An 18,031-nucleotide genomic window follows, 5' to 3' on the forward strand; every position below is an offset into this window, starting at 1 on the left:
GACGTTGTTACTTCCGAATAGGGGCGACTTAATTCGGAAGTTGACCGGGAGAGCACCTATTTTGGAAATTGACCGGTGACTCCTAACTGCGGTTCGGCGGACACCCTTGCCATAACCAATTTTCCCGTACCGTACCAAGTAACGTTGAAGAGGACCTCCACAGTCATCAAGCCAATAAAGCTCGCAATGGAAAACACCGCAATCACACACCCAGTCAATCAAGGGAACATCTCCCTTTCTCTAACTCATTATTTCTCCAGGTATTCATCACATAAAGATCCCCTTTGCTTGTCGTCATCGGCGTCGTTGAGGATCAGCCCACCTTACCACAAGCTTTCCGATTTGCGGACGAGGAACACTTATTTGTTCATGCAGCTCCATGACCAATCTTTCCGCCCTTATGACCTCCCAGACTTTGACGCTAGTATGGATTGTGGAGATTCATCAATTCACCCGCTGTATCCGCCGTGCTCACACTGTCCACAAGGGTCGATGAATCAATGCAAAGAAGCGGCATGCCCCATACTAGAGATGACCTCGCAGTGCACCGACCAGTGTGTCGTCGTCGCCTGTAACGATCCTACCCACCCTGAGCCCAGTTGCCATGTGGCTGATGACGACGTTGTGTGCGATGGCGCGTGTGTCCCTGATGAGGACTGCGGCAATTGTTCTGGTCTTGAAGAATTGGTACGCCATATTGTGTGTCTGCACGCATTTTCTAATTTCTTGTATTTTAAGCTGCAATGTTGCACTGACTATCATTCTTATCTGTCTCAGCCAAAAACCCTTGACCCAAGCCTCACACAGTTCAACTGGAACCCGCAGTCCGCAAATGATTTGTGTGGATGCGACGAGAGCGACTACAGCGAACAACATGTGTCCCAATTCTTGTCAGAACGCAGTGACATAGCACGGCCTTTGGGTATCGCATCTCCCGAATGCCCAGTGTCATCTACTAGCTCAGCGTTTTCTTCACCCCACATTTCCCAGGCGGCGACTCAATTCACACCCGTTGGCCTGCCGCAACATCTGCCACAGTTCTCACCACATGTGTTTCCTTGTTTGTGGGCAGACTGCAAGGTGATATTCCCGTCCCTTATGGAGCTAGTCGGGCATGTGAACTTGGACCATCTCCGCCCCCCCAATTTAACGGAGGGATCAGCCCTTCAACAGGTATGCTCAGACTCTTTCCAGAATCAACAATTCGACCCCAATGCTTTGTCGTGCCACTGGGGAGACTGTGCTATGCTACCCTGTACAGAATCAATTTCAAGCTCCTCGACAACTGGATTTACGGATACTGTCCTTGATGTTCTTACCACGCATTTGATGCAAGATCATCTTGGTATCAATTACCCCTTCACACAATCGACGATGGTGCGCACTGCACCACCACCGAAAACACCACCAACTCGCACAGAAATTATTTCCTGTGATGAGTCACCCACAGACGCCCCGCCCTATCCTTCACCTCGGGACAAGTCTTCTTCGCCAGACTCCTCGTTCACAGACGCCATCAAACCTTGTAAATGGAGCGGATGCACGCAAACATTCTCTTCTCCTGATGACCTTACAAACCACATCCTCTTTGCCCACATCGGCAGCGGTAAAGCGCACTACGAGTGCTGCTGGGAGGGTTGCTCTCGGAATGGCACGCAAGGATTTTCAAGTAAACAAAAGGTGGCGCGGCACATGCAGTCGCACACAGGACATAAACCATTTAAGTGTAAAATATGTAATGCACATTTCTCGGAAACAGCTACATTGCAGCAACATATGCGGAGACATACCCAAGAGAGTGTGTACTTTTCCGTTTTCTGTTGTTTCGTGTTCGACAATCAGCTCATTGGGCACTGTAGAACCATACGTCTGCGATTTTCCCGGGTGCGGCAAGGCGTTTGCTATCACGGGTGCACTAACGATCCACAAGCGGACGCACAATGGCTTCAAGCCGTTCAAGTGCAAGTATTGCGAGAAGTATGAGTTTCTTCTTTTTGATGTTAGAGTGCTGATTTATTGTCTTTTTATTGTCTTTCTTCAGGGCCTTCGCTGAGTCGTCGAATCTGTCAAAACACGTAGGCTTTTTTGCGGTTATTGTAGGTCTAGTTTCTGAATTCAACCATGTTTCTAGTTGCGAACGCACACGGGTGCACGCCCTTACCCCTGTCCTCAGGGTGGGTGTGAAAAGTCTTTCGCGAGGCCGGACCAACTTGCGAGACACATGAGTGTACATAGAAAGAAGGACCTAATAGGACTGGGAGTGAAATGAACACTTTAAGATAAAATGTATTTAATTACTATGTGAGACGATAGGTTTTCGCAGTGACTCACCTGTGGTGCTATCAATCATGCGAAGGCCTCCCAAGCACTCGTATACCTACCTGCAGGAGCTCATTTCACTCTGCAGGCAGTGGTGATTCGAAAACAAGAACTTGACAACATTGGGGATGAGTGCCCTGGTGAATGGCCTGGCACCTCCTCCATATAACCATTTTTTTGCAGTGCCGTCGCTTGTGTAGCAGAACAACATACCATGTAAGTAGTCTTTCACTATTGCTCCCAGTTAAAGTACATGGAGGCCGGCGGTGATGCGGCACCCCCCAGTGATGAGTACATACAGTTCACATGATAGGGACGAGGACCACTTGAGTCTAGATCCATTCCTCGGAGGTGAGAGAGAGGATGGCTGTAATAATTAGAAACAATGCGTAATTCTAAAGATGAAAGTCCATACACCGCAACTTGTAGTGTTGCCGCGGCTCCGGCTTCGAGCCCGGCTGCAGCCGAAATTAAAATGTAGCTGTCCAAGCCGTTACAAATGCACAGCTTACATACTCAAGGGCTCGGCTCGGCCAATTTAGCCATGGCTGGCAGGTCAAGCCAGCTGGCAGCCATTATATTTATAAAAATAATCAATAGATTTGTTGGGGACAGTCCACCGCGAAGCTCTCAAATATGCATCCTGGTGCCCAGTCACAGTATGTTTAGGAACGAGGACTGGCCATTGGTTCTGCCGTTCAATGGTCTGCTCGGCCACAACTGACATGCACAACTCTTTTTGTTCGCGACAGATATGATCGGACAGTGTCAACGGATTGGAAGTCAACGCTTGAACAACAGCGGATTCACTCACTCAATACTTCGGGCATAGACTTCATGATGAGAGTGGCACACAGTTCGAGAAAATGGCAGGAAATGGCGGTGACGAAGTTGGGCTTGGTGCAAAAATTTCAGATGTGACAGAAAGCGCTGTGTACGCATGACAGAGACAGATGACATGAATGCAAGCTGACATAATGTTTCCCACAGCATTTTTTTCAGCTCTGCGACAGCTGTCAGGAAAGTGATCAATAATTTTGTTGTCTTTTGTACTCGCCTAGCGGGAGGATTTGAGAAGCCATGATGGTACAGTTTGTGGTGGCACAAAGCAAGACGGGCGAGACATGTTGGTATCAGCATTCAGATCAATGTTGTAAATTTCATGTATCGCATAACAGACATCATTGGGTAGTACAGGTTACCAATAATAAGCATTATCAGCTACTACACTGAATCATTTTCTCGTGCTCTGACATATATTGTTGTCATAAAGGAATTTGCATCCGTTAGACGTGTTACATGTAACATACCGCACAAGCATAAAGGGTAAGGAGAGATCACAGATTGCAAACAGAATGGGGAGTTGAGCGATAATGGTTGGTGCAAGATATAAGTGAGAGTAGCACACAGTGGAAGAGATAGGTGAATCAACAAGATCAACAGTTTACTGCTGACTGAAACTAAAGCCTCCTTGAGGAGCAGTGACATCCTGGAAATGTGCAGATAATTAGTACATGAAAAAGGACAATATCAGCGAACTCACAGCAAATGTACCAGTAGCATCAAGGCTAGGTGTGCTAATTGCTGCATCCACTTCCTCCTCATCTGGGAAGTACTTGTCCATGATATTGAATGCATTCTTATATATCTCTAGGTTGTCGTGTGATTGGAGGTTGTGGATGGTGATCATACTGCCCGCCTCTTCGACATATAGAGCATATTGGTTGATGAATCTGGGACCTCCAGCCTGTTTGTCCATCTCGCTGACCTTCAGAATGTTATCGAGACCATCAAGGGCAACTTAAATGATCTTGTTATCTGTTAAGAACGTGCTCAAGGGTCGGATCCAAAGGGCTTGGCTTCAGCTCGTGCGCTGCGCCCCTTACCCGAGTACGTGCCCCTAACTTCTGAAGGCTGTCGAACGATGTCTGAAGGTTACTGGACGATGTCCGGAGGGCGTTGGGCGATGTCCGGAGTCCGATGTCCGATGTGCGGGAATTCCGGAGGACGTTCGGGAACAAGAGATAAGACTAATCCGGACGAAGTCCGAACTAGAAAGGAAACAGCGGAGGACTACCAAAGGTAGAGGCGGAGGTGACGAGTCTATAGGAATCAATCCTAAGATGAGCGGAGGTTGACGAGAGAGAAACTCAAGTCGGACGGAGGAGAGAATGAGCAGAGTCTAAGATGATATTCGAACTGAGGAAACTACAGAGACTGTACAGGGTTTATATACTACTGAGGACATAACGGAGAACAGTAAGTGCAGTGCGAGGCTATGTAAAGCTATGGAGAAAACATATGGGACGACTATCACTAGTCTATCGGAACTTAGTAAAATGAAGACGGAAATGAATAAGGGACGGAAAATAAAGCGTACTAACTGATAGAGGAAATACCAAAGGGATAAGGCACGGAAGTTAGACGCGGGTCAGATCCGGACAATACATAGAAGTTGGCCGGATCCGGAAATCCGGAAATGATGAGTGTGATAGGTCCGGACCCGGAACGTGGGATATGACATTATCCATCATAGTGAGCAGGTCACGGAGTGGCTTGATACAACCTTGTGAGATGAGATAGTGGATCTGCGCTGATTTGTGAAGACCGCCAGACATTGCGTTCGAAATTGCCCAGCAGGCCTCCTTCCGTGTTTTGAAGTCGGCATTGGAAAGGATGTTGATGAGTGGAGGAATGATGTTGGCATCAATGACTGCCTGAATTTGGGGAGGTGACCCAACAGTGATGTTGGAGATCGCCCAGCATGCTTCTTTCCTGATACCCTCTTTTGGGGAAGATAGCAGCTAAAGAAGAGCGGGTAAAGCCCCAGACGCGATAACGACCTGAGTCTGAAGATCATCTCCAGTAACAATGTTGCCAATTGAACAAAGAGCGGGTGTTTGCATGGAGGTTGAACTGTGCATGAGTAGATCAACAAGGCGCTGACATACAGCTGACTTGATAACTGCTTGGATCTTGTAAATATAATCAATAGATTTGTTGGAGACTCAACACGCCAAAGTAGAGAGGTGCTGAATGTTGGTTGCACAGTTAGAAAGACATTTTCAAGAATCACGAGGAAAAACGAGTCAACAATTAAAGCTAGTCTAGAAAAACAGAGCGAGGAGGAGCAAGACACTAGGACAAGTATGGGTAGTAGTAGACAAGAAGCAAACATGAGCAAGAATTGAGTGAAAATTATGATCATACAACAGCAGGAACATCTGGAACATCATCACATTCTTGCTCTGCGATGATTCTGAGAAGGGCCTCATATTCAGGAGTCTCGGGAGTGAAAGAGGTCAAAAGATCACCAGAGCCAAACATCGAAGAATCACCCGAGCTTAGGGCGCACATCAAGTCATACTCCATGTCCTTCTGCGAGGCTTGCCAACCTTCAGTGAAGTTGAGTCGCTCTTTCTTCAGCGAAAACTTGACCATTTGTAAGGCCTCCATCAGAGGTGGGCTGATGTGATTTCTTCTCTTTGTGTATGTCTCACTGCTGGATGAAAAAATGTGTTCGCAGGGAACAGCGGAGGCCTGGATGGGGAGATAGTCCATTGCGATTGAATAGATGGTCAGAAATATGGGCTGTGCAGTCTAGTCGACACATCATGATTAGCAAAATGTAATGGAGACATAGAACTCTTACCATCCAAAATGCAAGTAAATTTGTTCCCCGTGGGCTGCGGACAGCCGTGCTGTAAGAGCTAAATTCCTGTTCTACTGTTTGGGTGCCACCCTCATTATGCGGCAGCATATCTATGTCAGAAAGTCCATAGATCATTGAGCCTAGTGTTGCAGCAGCGCGTGCCTGGTGATCTGACTGTTCCAAGGGTAGAGAGAGTGCGGAGTCAGAGGTATCTCTTGCTCTTTTCTTCCGCATCTACAGCATATCAGATCAAAGTTGCACTTTTATGAGGGTAAATAAACGCACCAGTTCGAGAATATAATCCCTGGCCTTGTTGACTCGGACCATGTCCCAATTATCATTCATCCAAGACATACGAATCGCAGGATCAACGACTGTACAAACACAAACACACATGAGAATCAGCCTTGAATAAAAGAAATGCGTGGGACTGACACATGGCGACTCCATATGCTCCTGTGTGGTTCATCCGGTCATGGTATTTATCAGTCCAAGTTAAACCAATGGCGACAAAAGGTGCCAAGTGCGCAAAGCGCTGTGCCAAGTCCTTCCACTTTTTGACCAACCTTTCGAAAGCTGGAATGGTACAACTTAGCACAGGCGTGCTTTCGCTAGACATGCTTTGCTGAATGGCATGCGGTGCCTAATATAAAATGGTAAGTATATCTCAATTTTGGACAAATTAAGGCCGACCTCTAGGACCACCTCAAGATCTTGCAAAATTTGCCATTCCACTGGCTCTAACTTCAGATGGAATATAGCCCTTTGATCATTATCATCAAGGAAGTCGTCAACAGCCTGGGCTGCTGTTTAGCTGATGCCAAGGATTATGAAATGAGGCCTTACCTGCCGAAGTGTTCTTAAGCGATTAAGAATGATGTAGGTCAAGTCCCAACGTGTGGGCTCATCGCACAGCAGTTCAACAACCGGGAGCACTATCACATATTACAGTGACCTATCTTCGTATAATACGAGGGAACGGACGTGCATAATATCCCGTATGATACGGGCCAGCGGACCATGGGCCCATGATAAAAATATCCTCGACTATGACGGATGGGCCGGGAGGCAAATTATTCCCGATGGCGACGGGTGGGCCCATGCAGGGAATATATAGAGTAGATGAGTGGGCCGATGTACATGAATATTAGGTAGACGGGTGGGCCGAGGTAGTTGGATATTATGCAGATGGGTGTATTAAGGTAGATGTGTATGGGATAGATGGGTAGGTACTTGTTATCACATTCACGGGTGGGCCCAGACACATATTAAATTAGACGGGTGGGCCAAGGGTATTATAAAATATTGTATTAGACGGGTGGGCCCAGACGCATATTAATTAGACGGGTGGGCCGAGGGTGTTGTATGGGATGTTGTATTAGACGGGTGGGCCGAGGGTGGTATAAAATATAGATGGGTGGGCCCATGTGTATCATAATTGTAGACATGATGGAGCTGAGGTAGTTGTACATCAACCAAATCAGAGGAGGTAATAAATCAAAGTTACCAAGTTCCCGGAGCAGCAGGTAATCTCCTGACATGGCCTTTGATGGTGCACAGGTTGTCTTGCAGAATGTGGAATCCGGGGTGCGAAGCTTGTGTTGCCCTACGAGAAGCCAAGTTCTGACCACCAGAATTTGAGTCAACTGTACCGAGTTCCGAGTTCCGGGACCCGGAACTCAACACATAATTTAGTTAATACTTTCCGTGTTAAATGGCCAACCGAAGTTGAGATGTTTCTGAAGAGAGCAGCAGGTGCTCTCTTGACATGGCCTTTGATGGTGCGTAGGTTGTCTGGCAGAATGTGGAATCCGGGGTGCGAAGCTTGTGTTGCCCTACGAGAAGCCAAGTTCCGACCACCAAAATGTGAGTCAACCGTACTCAGAGGAGGTAATAAATCAAAGTTACCGAGTTCCCGGAGCAGCAGGTGATCTCCTGACATGGCCTTTGATGGTGCACAGGTTGTCTTGCAGAATTTGGAATCCGGGGTGCGAGGCTTGTGTTGCCCTACAAGAAGCCAAGTTCCGACCACCCAAATTTGGGTCAACCGTACCGACTTCCGAGTTCCGGGACCCGGGAGTCGACAAATGAATATCTGATGACCAGCACACTTCCAATCAGGTAGTATTTCATTGAGCAATGGATAATAATACATCTTTGACAGCCAAAATTATCTCAGGCTCCCTTATCTGATCCTCTCTATCTCCACCCCCTTTAACACCAAAGTCCGGACATTCAGCATTCAGTGTCTGATTTCCCAAGATTAACATCCAGCATGAACGGTTCTTCCCCTTCCACTCCTGATAGTATAAACATCTGGCGCACTTGGGCCCTGACTGTGACTTATGAAGCAGGGGAATATACCGAACAGAAATTCAAGGCAGAGAAGACTGGAGGAGGCCCAGTCATACCTTCCCCCAACCTAGACACTGATCTGGTGATGGCGTGCGATCGCTTGGCTGATGTACTCATAAAGGCATATAAAAATCCCAGTGGGTCTTCCTGCAGATTCGGAAAATTCGTTTTATCATTCAAATTCCTGCATGACAGTTCAGATGCAGGTGGATATTGCAAGATATAGCAAATTGATCTCCCCGAAGGACACCGGGCATAATGAACAGAGAGAGGCTAGGTTGCTTGAGAGGTGTCCTCCTGGCCATGAAGGCAAAAGGTTGGTCGACGAACCTGCCACAATTCTCGATGCATCCGGTGCCATCATTGCATGGTACCTCCCAGACGCCCTGACCGACACCACCCAGGTGTGTAATATACATTGTTACTCAATGGATATTGAATATCAAATGGAACCTACAGAAGGAAATCAGGGAAGCCACCAATTTGCTCGCTCCAAGCCTCGAAAAAAGTGTAAGGGCTGATGGCAATTGGCGAACTAATCAAAAGTGGTTCAACCGGGGCTCGGAAGATGTTGGGGCAACTCCCGGATGCATCAATTTATCTCCGGCATGGTTTCAACAGGGACACGAGGTAGGATCTGATGAGATGGTGATTCCGGCAGTCATACTCACCAATCCCAAAGAATGTGTCCGATCCGGAGGTATCTGCATCATTGAAGGGACCTTCCTGCGAGAATATCCTCAAAGCCATTTCAAGGCCAGCAGCCATCGCGTCCGCGGCACTCAGAGTCATGCATCCTGAGCAGTACTGGGCAGGGTTGCGAACCTTGTCAAACCTCGGACATATAGCAGTAAGCAAGGATCTGCCACAGATGCCGGAGGCCCTGCAGTACTGGGCATCGGTGTTTAACACCCTCTCCATCATTTCCAATCGGGAAACCCCAAATCATCGAGACCATTTGTCCATTGCTGAATGCTTCGACATTCTCACCACCGTGGGGAACTATTCTAATGCTCGGATGACAATGCCAAGCCTTCAGCTGGAGTTCAAGTACAATTCCGGCTGTATGATTGCGTTTTCCGGAAGGATTGTGAGACATGGAGTTTATGATGTGGAAGGGGATCGGATTGCTTGGGCATGGTATATGAGGGATTCTGTTCACATTTACGCTGGTGTTCCATCATGTGGATGGGCTAGTGTGGATGGTCCATACAGTGTGTGAAAGATCAAACAAAGAGCATGCATTGTGACCTATATACATTCCAACAAATGAATACCATGTACCAATAGTTATCTGGACCTCAATACTCAATTGTGAGCATTTGCGAAGTGATATATGGGACTGAATAATTTGGATGCGAGCCTCGGTATTCGATAATCGGAACTCGGGACTTGACATATGGGAGTCCCGAGTGCCGGGGTACTGAGTCCCGACACCCGGACCTCAGCACTTGATATTTGAGACTGGGGGAAGATGTATAAATATGCTCGAATTAACATTTGTTATTGCTGTACACATTTGACAAAACCCTGAACCCCGACATTGTGAACTCGGGACTCGACACTGTTCTGAATACCGAGTCCCGGAAGCCCAGGTCCCGAGTCCCGAATTTCGGAGTTCGGGGTTCGGCGACCCGGAGCTCGGCAACTGTGTTGGGTGTCAGGGTATGCGGAGCATTGGAGATAGCATGTGTCAGTATTTTGCGTTTCATGGTTCATGTTTGGCTGACACATGTGATCTCCAATGTTCAGGATACCCTGACACCCAACACAGTTGCCGAGCTCCGGGTCGCCGAACCCCGAACTCCGAAATTCGGGACTCGGGTTTCGGGACTCGGGACTCGGAGTTCGTGACCTGGGACTCGACAGTGTTCTGAATACCGAGTCCCTGACGCCTGATTCCATAATCACGAAAGATGAACCATGAAACGCAGAATACTGACACATGCGATCTCCAATGCTCTGGATACCCTGACACCCAACACAGTTGCCGAGCTCCGAGTCCCGAGTCCCGAAACCCGAGTCCTGAGTCCCGAATTTCGGAGTTCGGGGTTCGGTGACCCGGAGCTCGGCAACTGTGTTGGGTGTCAGGGTATCCGGAGCATTGGAGATCGCATGTGTCAGCCAAACATGAACCATGAAACGCAAAATAGTGACACATGCTATCTCCAATGCTCCGCATACCCTGACACCCAACACAGTTGCCGAGCTCCGGGTCGCCGAACCCCGAACTCCGAAATTTGGGACTCGGGACCTGGGTTTTGGGACTCGGGACTCGGAGCTCGTGACCTGGGACTCGACAGTGTTCTGAATACCGAGTCCCTGACGCCCGATTCCATAATCACGAAAGATGAACCATGAAACGCAGAATACTGACACATGCGATCTCCAATGCTCCGGATACCCTGACACCCAACACAGTTGCCGAGCTCCGGGTCACCGAACCCCGAACTCCGAAATTCGGGACTCAGGACTCGGGTTTCGGGACTCGGGACTCGGAGCTCGGCAACTGTGTTGGGTGTCAGGGTATCCAGAGCATTGGAGATCGCATGTGTCAGTATTCTGCGTTTCATGGTTCATCTTTCGTGATTATGGAATCAGGCGTCAGGGACTCGGTATTCAGAACACTGTCGAGTCCCAGGTCACGAACTCCGAGTCCCGAGTCCCGAAACCCGAGTCCCGAATTTCGGAGTTCGGGGTTCGGCGACCCGGAGCTCGGCAACTGTGTTGGGTGTCAGGGTATCCTGAACATTGGAGATCACATGTGTCAGCCAAACATGAACCATGAAACGCAAAATACTGACACATGCTATCTCCAATGCTCCGCATACCCTGACACCCAACACAGTTGCCGAGCTCCGGGTCGCCGAACCCCGAACTCCGAAATTCGGGACTCGGGACCTGGGCTTCCGGGACTCGGATGCAAGATTTTTGAATGCATAGAATATTTTACATCTTGTATACAATGAACACTGAATGGGACTACACTCCTTTGCCTTTCCTCAATTTCTCTAACATGTCAGTGTACATCTTCACCTCTGCCATCTTGGCTTTGATGCCCTCATCTTGCTCCTCCATCAATGCTTCCATGCGTTCTTTAATCCACCTCAGTCCCATAAGTGGTGGAGTCGAAGTGTTTCTCAACTTCTCTGGAAGAACCAAAGCATCATCCTCAACATTAAGCTAGAACAGATAAGTCATCAATCAAGGCAATTCAGCTAACATCTTACCGCCCAATACTGGTAGTGAGAGACGCAGGAAGCCATTATTTCATCCCACTGCCATGGTTGATCCGGGATTGTGGTGTTTCCCATCCACCATGGACATGTATATGCAAACACAATCCGGGACGGATGTCCTGCAATTGCCTCATCATCAAATGAAAGGAGGTGGAATGAAAAGACGTCATCCGGAACCGTGTTCCAGGTTAGCATGGGATACAACTTAAGGATATAAGCGACAGGGACCGGAAGAACCGACACGATATTCTGTGAAGCTGAGTACTGCAGGAGTGGTGTGACAAAAGTCTGCTCAAATTTTTAGCATTGACCAACAAAGTCATCAGGGCAGTGGTAACATACATTCATCTCCCATTGCAGCCCGGCTTTAAAATACTTTATCCGGTCAGAAGATAGACCATTGTTGGCAGCTTCCGTCTGATATTGAGAGATGCATGCACGGACCCGCGATCCAGCCATTGCCAATGTGCAGGAAATAGTTCCAAGGCTCAGCTTCAGGGGTCGGTAATGGCTTCCGGCATTCAGAGTGCCAGAAGTGGATGCAGGAGTTGCAGGCATGGCTAATACAGGACTATGGTGCTGGCAATGCAAGTGAAAGATGGTGAAGATGTGAAGATAAGAATCACTGATGGATGGATACGAAATTCAAACTCCGACATGGGCTGACCCGGACAATTCCCGGGCCTCAATTATGTATGTGGAAAAAGGGACTTCATGAGAAAACAATGTTCATTCATCTCCAGCCTCTATCAACACGTTTTGTAGGTCTTGAAAAGCTGCCTGCGCATCCTGTGCGAGCAATGAATACATTCGCGATTGCCTTCCGGCATAGCATCCATGACCCGGAAGGTGTTTCTCCAATGATTCCTGCATGTGGTCGCCCCATTGGGTTGCTTTCCACAAAAAGAACTTACATGTCCAATCCATCTCCAATTTGACCAATATCATTTCTTCCCTCCATCGATCTCGTAGTGCCTTTGCCCGCAGCCAATGGACTCGGTAAACTTGGGATGGGTCCAGTCAGGTAACCGTGGGATATGACATGCAAGCAGGAACTCACATTCCTCATTCCACGATTGATCGGGACCCCCGAGGTCGACTTCAACAGACCAAAACCAAGCCAAAGATTCATTTCGTTGACCTCGGGCATTTGGGTCACCCACTGCAGTGCTGATTTTGAGTTGCTCGCGAAGCAGGGGTTTGTATTTCTGAAGCTGGTCTTGCCCCGGCTCAAGTTTCATCATTTGCTTCCTGGTCTTTGTATATATGCTGGCATGGAGGGAGACTGCCTGCTGCACCGACGTCACCTGGGACCAAGCTCGAGTTTTCAGGGCCTGGGATTTGGCCTGCCGAACGGTTGTTCGGAACAGGATGGCCTTGTTGCAAAGGTAAATGCGGAGATTGTGAAGGGCATCATTGGCCTGCCCTTCACGAAGAGACATCTCCAGGGGAATCAGATTCTCTGCCATGCATCGTCTGCATCTATCAACACCCAGGTTTGATGGCAACGGGATTACAGTGAGCTCGGGAGAGTTTGTCCATGTATGAGATGTCTCTGTGAAATCCGCCGGGTCATCATCGAGATCATCTAGAATGTCTACGTTCAAGTCCTCAGGTTCATCATCTGCATCAAATCCCTCCCCGAGATGTGTTAGAGCAGACCGAGCAAATCCATCTATCTGGCCTTGGAGCCGATCGCGTTGACGGGCAATGTCTAATCTCTGTGTCTCAGTGGATCTTCTTCCGATCCTTCGGACCTCTATGAGCAATGCAATCTGAGCCTCTTCAATTGCTAACCCTGTTGATATCCACGTCGCCACAGATCTGCGAGAGGGTGCTGCATTCCGGGCGTTACCCTCCTCTAATAATCTAAGCTCAATCTCCTTTTTGCTTGGTGCTGAGTGCAATATTAATTCAGACCTCGATGGAGACAATGGAACTCAACGTACCCTTTTTTATATTGATCTCATATTCATCCATCACCGCAGGATCATTCAATCTGCTTGACTGAGCTATCCTCTCCCTGGCTAACCATTCTGTCTTCAAATGTGAGGGTGCTGCTTCATCGAGTCTGTCGAATGCCTTTCCACTTTCCGAGATGCCATTCCTCGCCAGCTTGTATTTCCGGCATAGAGTCCTTTTCATGCAAATCATCTTGCAGAAATTGGAGTCATTCATCTGATAATCAAGGCATTCCTTTCGGTGCGGAGATGACATTCCCCGAGCAGCAGGGGAAATCAGATTGAGCTGTGCCCATAGCGTCTCCATGATCTCTCCATCAATCCGACCAATGCCTTCAATAAAGTTAGAAGCATATCGGACATAGCAGCTGTCCTGATGGCCATGAATGTGCCACAACCCAATTCCAGGAATGATGGTTAGTTGTGGTGCCATGTCTAGAAATCGACTTCGATCCACCCGAACCCGAAAGTGTTTGTTGTATTGACAATTAATATCATAGAAGGTGACAGCCCTGGTGATGCCTTCCATGTTGTGCCGGGAAGCCTCGCAAAGGGCGTAGTCCATGTTCATTTGTCTGCAAGTGACCCATGGTTAACTCGTGAATGAGGAATGGTGGATGTGGCTTGCCTTTCGCCTTTCTGAAAATCCACCATGGAGTGAGGGACAAAGCAACCGTGTCTGGCACAGGCAACTCCCCCGATACCGGTGGACTCCAGCTTGTGCCGAGCAGCATTAGCTTGATTTACTGCCCGGTGGTTGTTGCAGCTTGATTTTTCCACCGTGTCAGCAGCCTATGCCAGATGCATTTTATACCGGTCCTTTCCTACCATGAATCCAAGCCCATCGGATAGCCAAACTTCATCGAATGGCTTAATGGGATGCAGATGTTCGGCTTTGAAATTTCCGTCCATTACAAATGACCAGGTGTATTTCCAGCTTGGATCGCTAGTATTATTATGGAGGCCACATTGGTTGAGAATAGGACTCACTCATTAAGCGATTCATCCTCTGACAACAGCACATTAATCCCTGGCTGAGGACACGCCGGGCAAAATAATGCGAGTTCTCCTGTGCTCGGGTTATCAGAACGATGGCCAAAGCCATGCCATTTCATTGTCTTCAACTGCCTCCACTGTCGAGCGACCCTCATGAGCTCTCTGTATCGGTCCTTGCAATGTGCTTTGTCAATATGATGTCCAGTAGATGAAGAGGGTAAGGCATTACCGGAACAAGGTGTGGAAACATGCTGGAGGTCATTCGCCGGAGCTTGCTGTAATAGTTCATCGCCGAGGTGCCGCATTCAAGGCTGTCCAGTAGAAAATCATTGAGCACTCTGAAGGTGAACACAGTCTTTGGCCTGTTGAAAGATGCAGGGAAAAATCCATGTCGAAACATTTGAATGTCCGGACTCATGGCATTCGGACATTCACAACATCGAATCTCCAGGCGATGAACTCCGGACTTGTCTACAATGACCATGGTGTTTTCCTTTGGCTGGAACTCGGGTCCGGACACAAATGGCAGATCTTCAGGCTCGAGCAGGTCTTCAGGTTTATCTTCTTCAAACAAATTCCACCGATCAGTGACCTCCGGACATTGTTTGCCATCATGGCCAAGGTGTATAATGAGTCCCACATGAGCGAGACAACTCCGCTCGAAGAATCGCCCATTCCATTGACTGATCCAGTGGAAAGGATTGCTACGATGTTGACTCCTGCAACAGCCCGTGCAATAGAGTGGCTCGCCAAGACAATCTTGACATTTGTACACCCCATCCTGTTCGCAGATGATGCATCTCCTGTCTTCTGGTGGAGCTTCTCGATCAAGGAGGTGATGTAGATATGATTCCTGCCTTGGCAGCCATTGCCTGAGGTAGTCATTTTGACTCTGTATTTTCGAATGCTTAGCCATAGTTTGAATGACACTCCAACATTGTACATGAACTTGCCATGGTTTTTGGGAGTTGCAAAGGCTCAAAGGAGCCTTGGTCCTGCTCATAAGTATTGTCAGGAAAGTCTTCCCAAGGAGGTGGTGCCTCAACAGGCTGAATTGTTGGTGATTCTGGGGGAGAGTTAGGCATGGATCTGTAGGCATGTCGCCTCGTGCTTGCAAGTGGGACCTTGACCCAAGTCTTCCTACCTTTGCTGCCCCTTGCTTCCACCCTGTGAGATTTTTGCACTGGGGTGCATCTACCTATCTTCATCTTGTTTACTAATGTTGCAAGCAAGGCATCAGCTCAGGTGTAATGAATTGTTATTGCAATATGATGCTGTGCAGTCCTGTTGGCTCATTACAAATTCATTTCCATTAATGGATTCTTGTCAAATATGGGCCGATTAACAGATTATTAGGCTTTGCTCGAAGTTCAACTTCGCACAATTCATTGATACTTCTACCTTGCAAATCCTCAGCCCGTTCTGCATTCTGATTCACTATGGCAAGAACAGGTCATTCCACCAACACGACTTCCGGAAGACACAGGGCGCGTCAACCACAGTCTCAGAAGCTCACAGACAAGGAGATTTTGGAGTTGAAGAACTACCTTCCTGAGTGGACTGCCGCCAAAAGGAGTGAGAAGAGGGGGATTTTCACTGCCATAGCAAGGGCGGCCAGGTTGTTTGCTCCTAAGGTGGACCAAAAACAATGGAAAAAGAGGAAGCAGGTGATGCTCCTTTGTTGCGTTGAAAAACTAAATTTTCAACATCACATTTTTTCATCAAATCTTAGGTGTACAAGACTTGGTTGTTCAACAACAAGAAAAAGAAGGAAAGGAAGGACACCATCAAGTATGGGAGGAAATGGACGCCCAGGATGGTGGTCTACCAGCAGAAACGTGAAGAGGTGCTGAAGAGGATTGAGGACGAGTCGGGGGTAAAGCCCGGAGATCCTGGTATGTTCAAACATTATCAGGCGGCGGTGAAGAGAGTCATGGCTGAATTGGACGACGACGAGTTGGAGAAGGCGAAAGAAACAGCGGAAGAGTGGTCCAACAACTGTCCGCCTCCGGAGATACAAGCACAAGTCGCCCGTAAGAAGGGTCCGGCATATATGGAGCACTTTTCGAACGAGATGTGGAGGCAATGTGGGATGAGAGTTTTTGTGATGTCGGCTTGGAAGAATGAAAAGGGAGAGGTGCTGTTCGGGATGTGAGTACATTTACCCATTGACACGGATCTTTCATCTCAAAATATTCATGCAGGCATGATGATAACGAGGCCTTAGGAGACGGGCACAGCTTCATGAAGACGAAGGACTGGGAGGACATTGAGCCAGTGTGGCAGGAGTACGCGCAGGAACAGTTCGGTGAGTGTTTGAACCATGTATACCAGATTGAACATGTTGAGCATCAAGATGATAGGTGCCGGGGCACGGGATGGAGGACGTCAGGTCAAGGGAGGTCGAAAAAGAATTCGAAAACCAGCTTTCGAACTCGAAATGGACGGGGAGGGTATGCCACTCCTTCCCGACATCACCGACACGAAACTTGAGGAGAAGAAGGCCATAGTGAGGGCCTTTCTTACATCGCACTATCGTGAGTTTCTCGTCGCATCATCTGACAAATTGTTCAATGCATGGACACAGGGATATGTTCCGGGAAGGACAAGGCGGTTGTACCATGGAGTGCCATTGTACAAAGTCAGGATGACTTCTTGGCCCGGACGTATCTTCCGGCAGATGTTGACTTGAAGGAGCCTTCAAAGCTGCAAAATTGGGACACGACTGCCTTGCTCCATTTCTGGCATGCTCGGCAGGAAACAGGAGAAGGTCCCACATTTCTGTTCAAAGCATGGAAGAACAAAGATGGGGACATGGTACCATCTGTCATATCTGGCAAGTCGCCCTCTCCTCAGACTAGTATAGTGAGAAAGCAGCAGAGGGTTACCATCCGAGGGCCTCGGGATTCGTCGACAGAAGCTGAGAGTGATAAGGAGAGTGCCACTAATCATACAGAGGATGATGTGGATGATGACCTGGCTGACGGGAGACATCCGCTGAAGAAACCCAGGACAGGAGGTCCTACACCAAAAGGGACGGCAGTCCCACGTGCAATTCCAAAGCCTCGCCGGGCCAAGCCGGCCAAAAAAGGTGCATTACTGACATCAAGAATGGGCGACCTCCTTGCTGGGTTAACTGAAGACGCGACCAGAGAAGTTAGAGAGGATGTTGAAATGGAAGAGAGTATCACGCCGCCGGCACAGAAAAGGGGGCGGGGCAAGAAAGTCACAGTTGAACCATCCACGAGGACGACCCGGAGTAAGTTGCAAATGCCAGTAGACAGTACACCTAGAGTAACCAGAGCATGGGGACGCACTTAATGTAGATATATCTTCCTGCCGTCATGTGTAATGTCATATGTGCTATTGTGTATATGTCAAAGTACTAACGACCTAATCTTAAATCCCAAATCTCCAGTACCAAGGCCCGAGTACCGAACCCCGAGTTCCGAACCCCGAACCCCGATCACTGTTACAATAACATGTAACCGAGAACCCCTCCTACAGAG

At 48.3% G+C, this 18,031-nt stretch overlaps 7 protein-coding genes across 7 annotated transcripts; 3 read left to right on the top strand and 4 right to left on the bottom strand.

The window, feature by feature from the left end:
- Nucleotides 1–138: 138 nt before the first annotated feature.
- Nucleotides 139–2,732, top strand: HD556DRAFT_1384247 (uncharacterized protein). Its single transcript, XM_041303332.1, has 5 exons — nt 139–687; nt 739–1,798; nt 1,860–1,977; nt 2,042–2,075; nt 2,132–2,732. The coding sequence occupies exons 1-5, from the start codon at nt 187–189 to the stop codon at nt 2,267–2,269; spliced, it is 1,851 nt and encodes a 616-aa protein (XP_041158472.1). The 5' UTR covers nt 139–186; the 3' UTR covers nt 2,270–2,732.
- Nucleotides 2,733–3,763: 1,031 nt separating this feature from the next.
- Nucleotides 3,764–4,078, bottom strand: HD556DRAFT_1445063 (uncharacterized protein; the record flags this gene model as incomplete). Its single annotated transcript, XM_041306877.1, has 2 exons — nt 3,764–3,808; nt 3,863–4,078. 2 exons carry the CDS (start codon nt 4,076–4,078, stop codon nt 3,764–3,766), a joined length of 261 nt encoding a protein of 86 aa, XP_041158473.1.
- A 2,142-nt stretch (nt 4,079–6,220) lies between these two features.
- Nucleotides 6,221–7,001, bottom strand: HD556DRAFT_1309773 (ribonuclease H-like domain-containing protein; the record flags this gene model as incomplete). The annotated part of the gene is made up of 5 exons (XM_041300327.1): nt 6,221–6,345; nt 6,407–6,614; nt 6,665–6,769; nt 6,818–6,906; nt 6,956–7,001. The coding sequence occupies 5 exons, from the start codon at nt 6,999–7,001 to the stop codon at nt 6,221–6,223; spliced, it is 573 nt and encodes a 190-aa protein (XP_041158474.1).
- A 1,534-nt stretch (nt 7,002–8,535) lies between these two features.
- On the top strand, nt 8,536–9,245 carry HD556DRAFT_1215902 (uncharacterized protein; the record flags this gene model as incomplete). Its single annotated transcript, XM_041296681.1, has 3 exons — nt 8,536–8,730; nt 8,786–8,956; nt 9,009–9,245. Coding segments are annotated over 3 exons (603 nt in total), but the record flags the coding sequence as incomplete, so codon positions are not given.
- A 2,023-nt stretch (nt 9,246–11,268) lies between these two features.
- HD556DRAFT_635839 (uncharacterized protein) lies at nt 11,269–12,142 on the bottom strand. The gene is made up of 3 exons (XM_041311149.1): nt 11,908–12,142; nt 11,557–11,853; nt 11,269–11,509 (listed from the first exon to the last, which is right to left on the bottom strand). Exons 1-3 carry the CDS (start codon nt 12,121–12,123, stop codon nt 11,309–11,311), a joined length of 714 nt encoding a protein of 237 aa, XP_041158476.1. The 5' UTR covers nt 12,124–12,142; the 3' UTR covers nt 11,269–11,308.
- Nucleotides 12,143–12,294: 152 nt separating this feature from the next.
- HD556DRAFT_1485368 (uncharacterized protein) lies at nt 12,295–15,438 on the bottom strand (the record flags this gene model as incomplete). Its single annotated transcript, XM_041308705.1, has 7 exons — nt 12,295–12,569; nt 12,626–13,462; nt 13,515–14,101; nt 14,155–14,318; nt 14,355–14,472; nt 14,541–14,695; nt 14,752–15,438. 7 exons carry the CDS (start codon nt 15,436–15,438, stop codon nt 12,295–12,297), a joined length of 2,823 nt encoding a protein of 940 aa, XP_041158477.1.
- A 523-nt stretch (nt 15,439–15,961) lies between these two features.
- On the top strand, nt 15,962–17,843 carry HD556DRAFT_1485371 (uncharacterized protein; the record flags this gene model as incomplete). Its single annotated transcript, XM_041308706.1, has 5 exons — nt 15,962–16,189; nt 16,255–16,673; nt 16,727–16,830; nt 16,886–17,059; nt 17,110–17,843. 5 exons carry the CDS (start codon nt 15,962–15,964, stop codon nt 17,841–17,843), a joined length of 1,659 nt encoding a protein of 552 aa, XP_041158478.1.
- Between the last annotated feature and the right edge of the window lie 188 nt (nt 17,844–18,031).

The sequence above is a fragment of the Suillus plorans genome (assembly GCF_016647745.1).
Source record: "Suillus plorans strain S12 chromosome Unknown HD556scaffold_41, whole genome shotgun sequence".
NCBI lineage: Eukaryota > Fungi > Basidiomycota > Agaricomycetes > Boletales > Suillaceae > Suillus > Suillus plorans.

What these genes read in the sequence shown, in the direction of transcription:
- HD556DRAFT_635839 (XM_041311149.1), bottom strand. Translation starts at nt 12,123, where the DNA reads ATGCCTGCAACTCCTGCATCCACTTCTGGCACTCTGAATGCCGGAAGC. An exon ending in GGCTGCAATGGGAGATGAAT is followed by an intron (nt 11,854 to 11,907) that starts GTATGTTACCAC and finishes AAATTTGAGCAG; the next exon opens with ACTTTTGTCACACCACTCCT. An exon ending in CTCACTACCAGTATTGGGCG is followed by an intron (nt 11,510 to 11,556) that starts GTAAGATGTTAG and finishes TATCTGTTCTAG; the next exon opens with CTTAATGTTGAGGATGATGC.
- HD556DRAFT_1384247 (XM_041303332.1), top strand. Translation starts at nt 187, where the DNA reads ATGGAAAACACCGCAATCACACACCCAGTCAATCAAGGGAACATCTCC. An exon ending in AAGTGCAAGTATTGCGAGAA is followed by an intron (nt 1,978 to 2,041) that starts GTATGAGTTTCT and finishes GTCTTTCTTCAG; the next exon opens with GGCCTTCGCTGAGTCGTCGA. An exon ending in CGTCGAATCTGTCAAAACAC is followed by an intron (nt 2,076 to 2,131) that starts GTAGGCTTTTTT and finishes CCATGTTTCTAG; the next exon opens with TTGCGAACGCACACGGGTGC.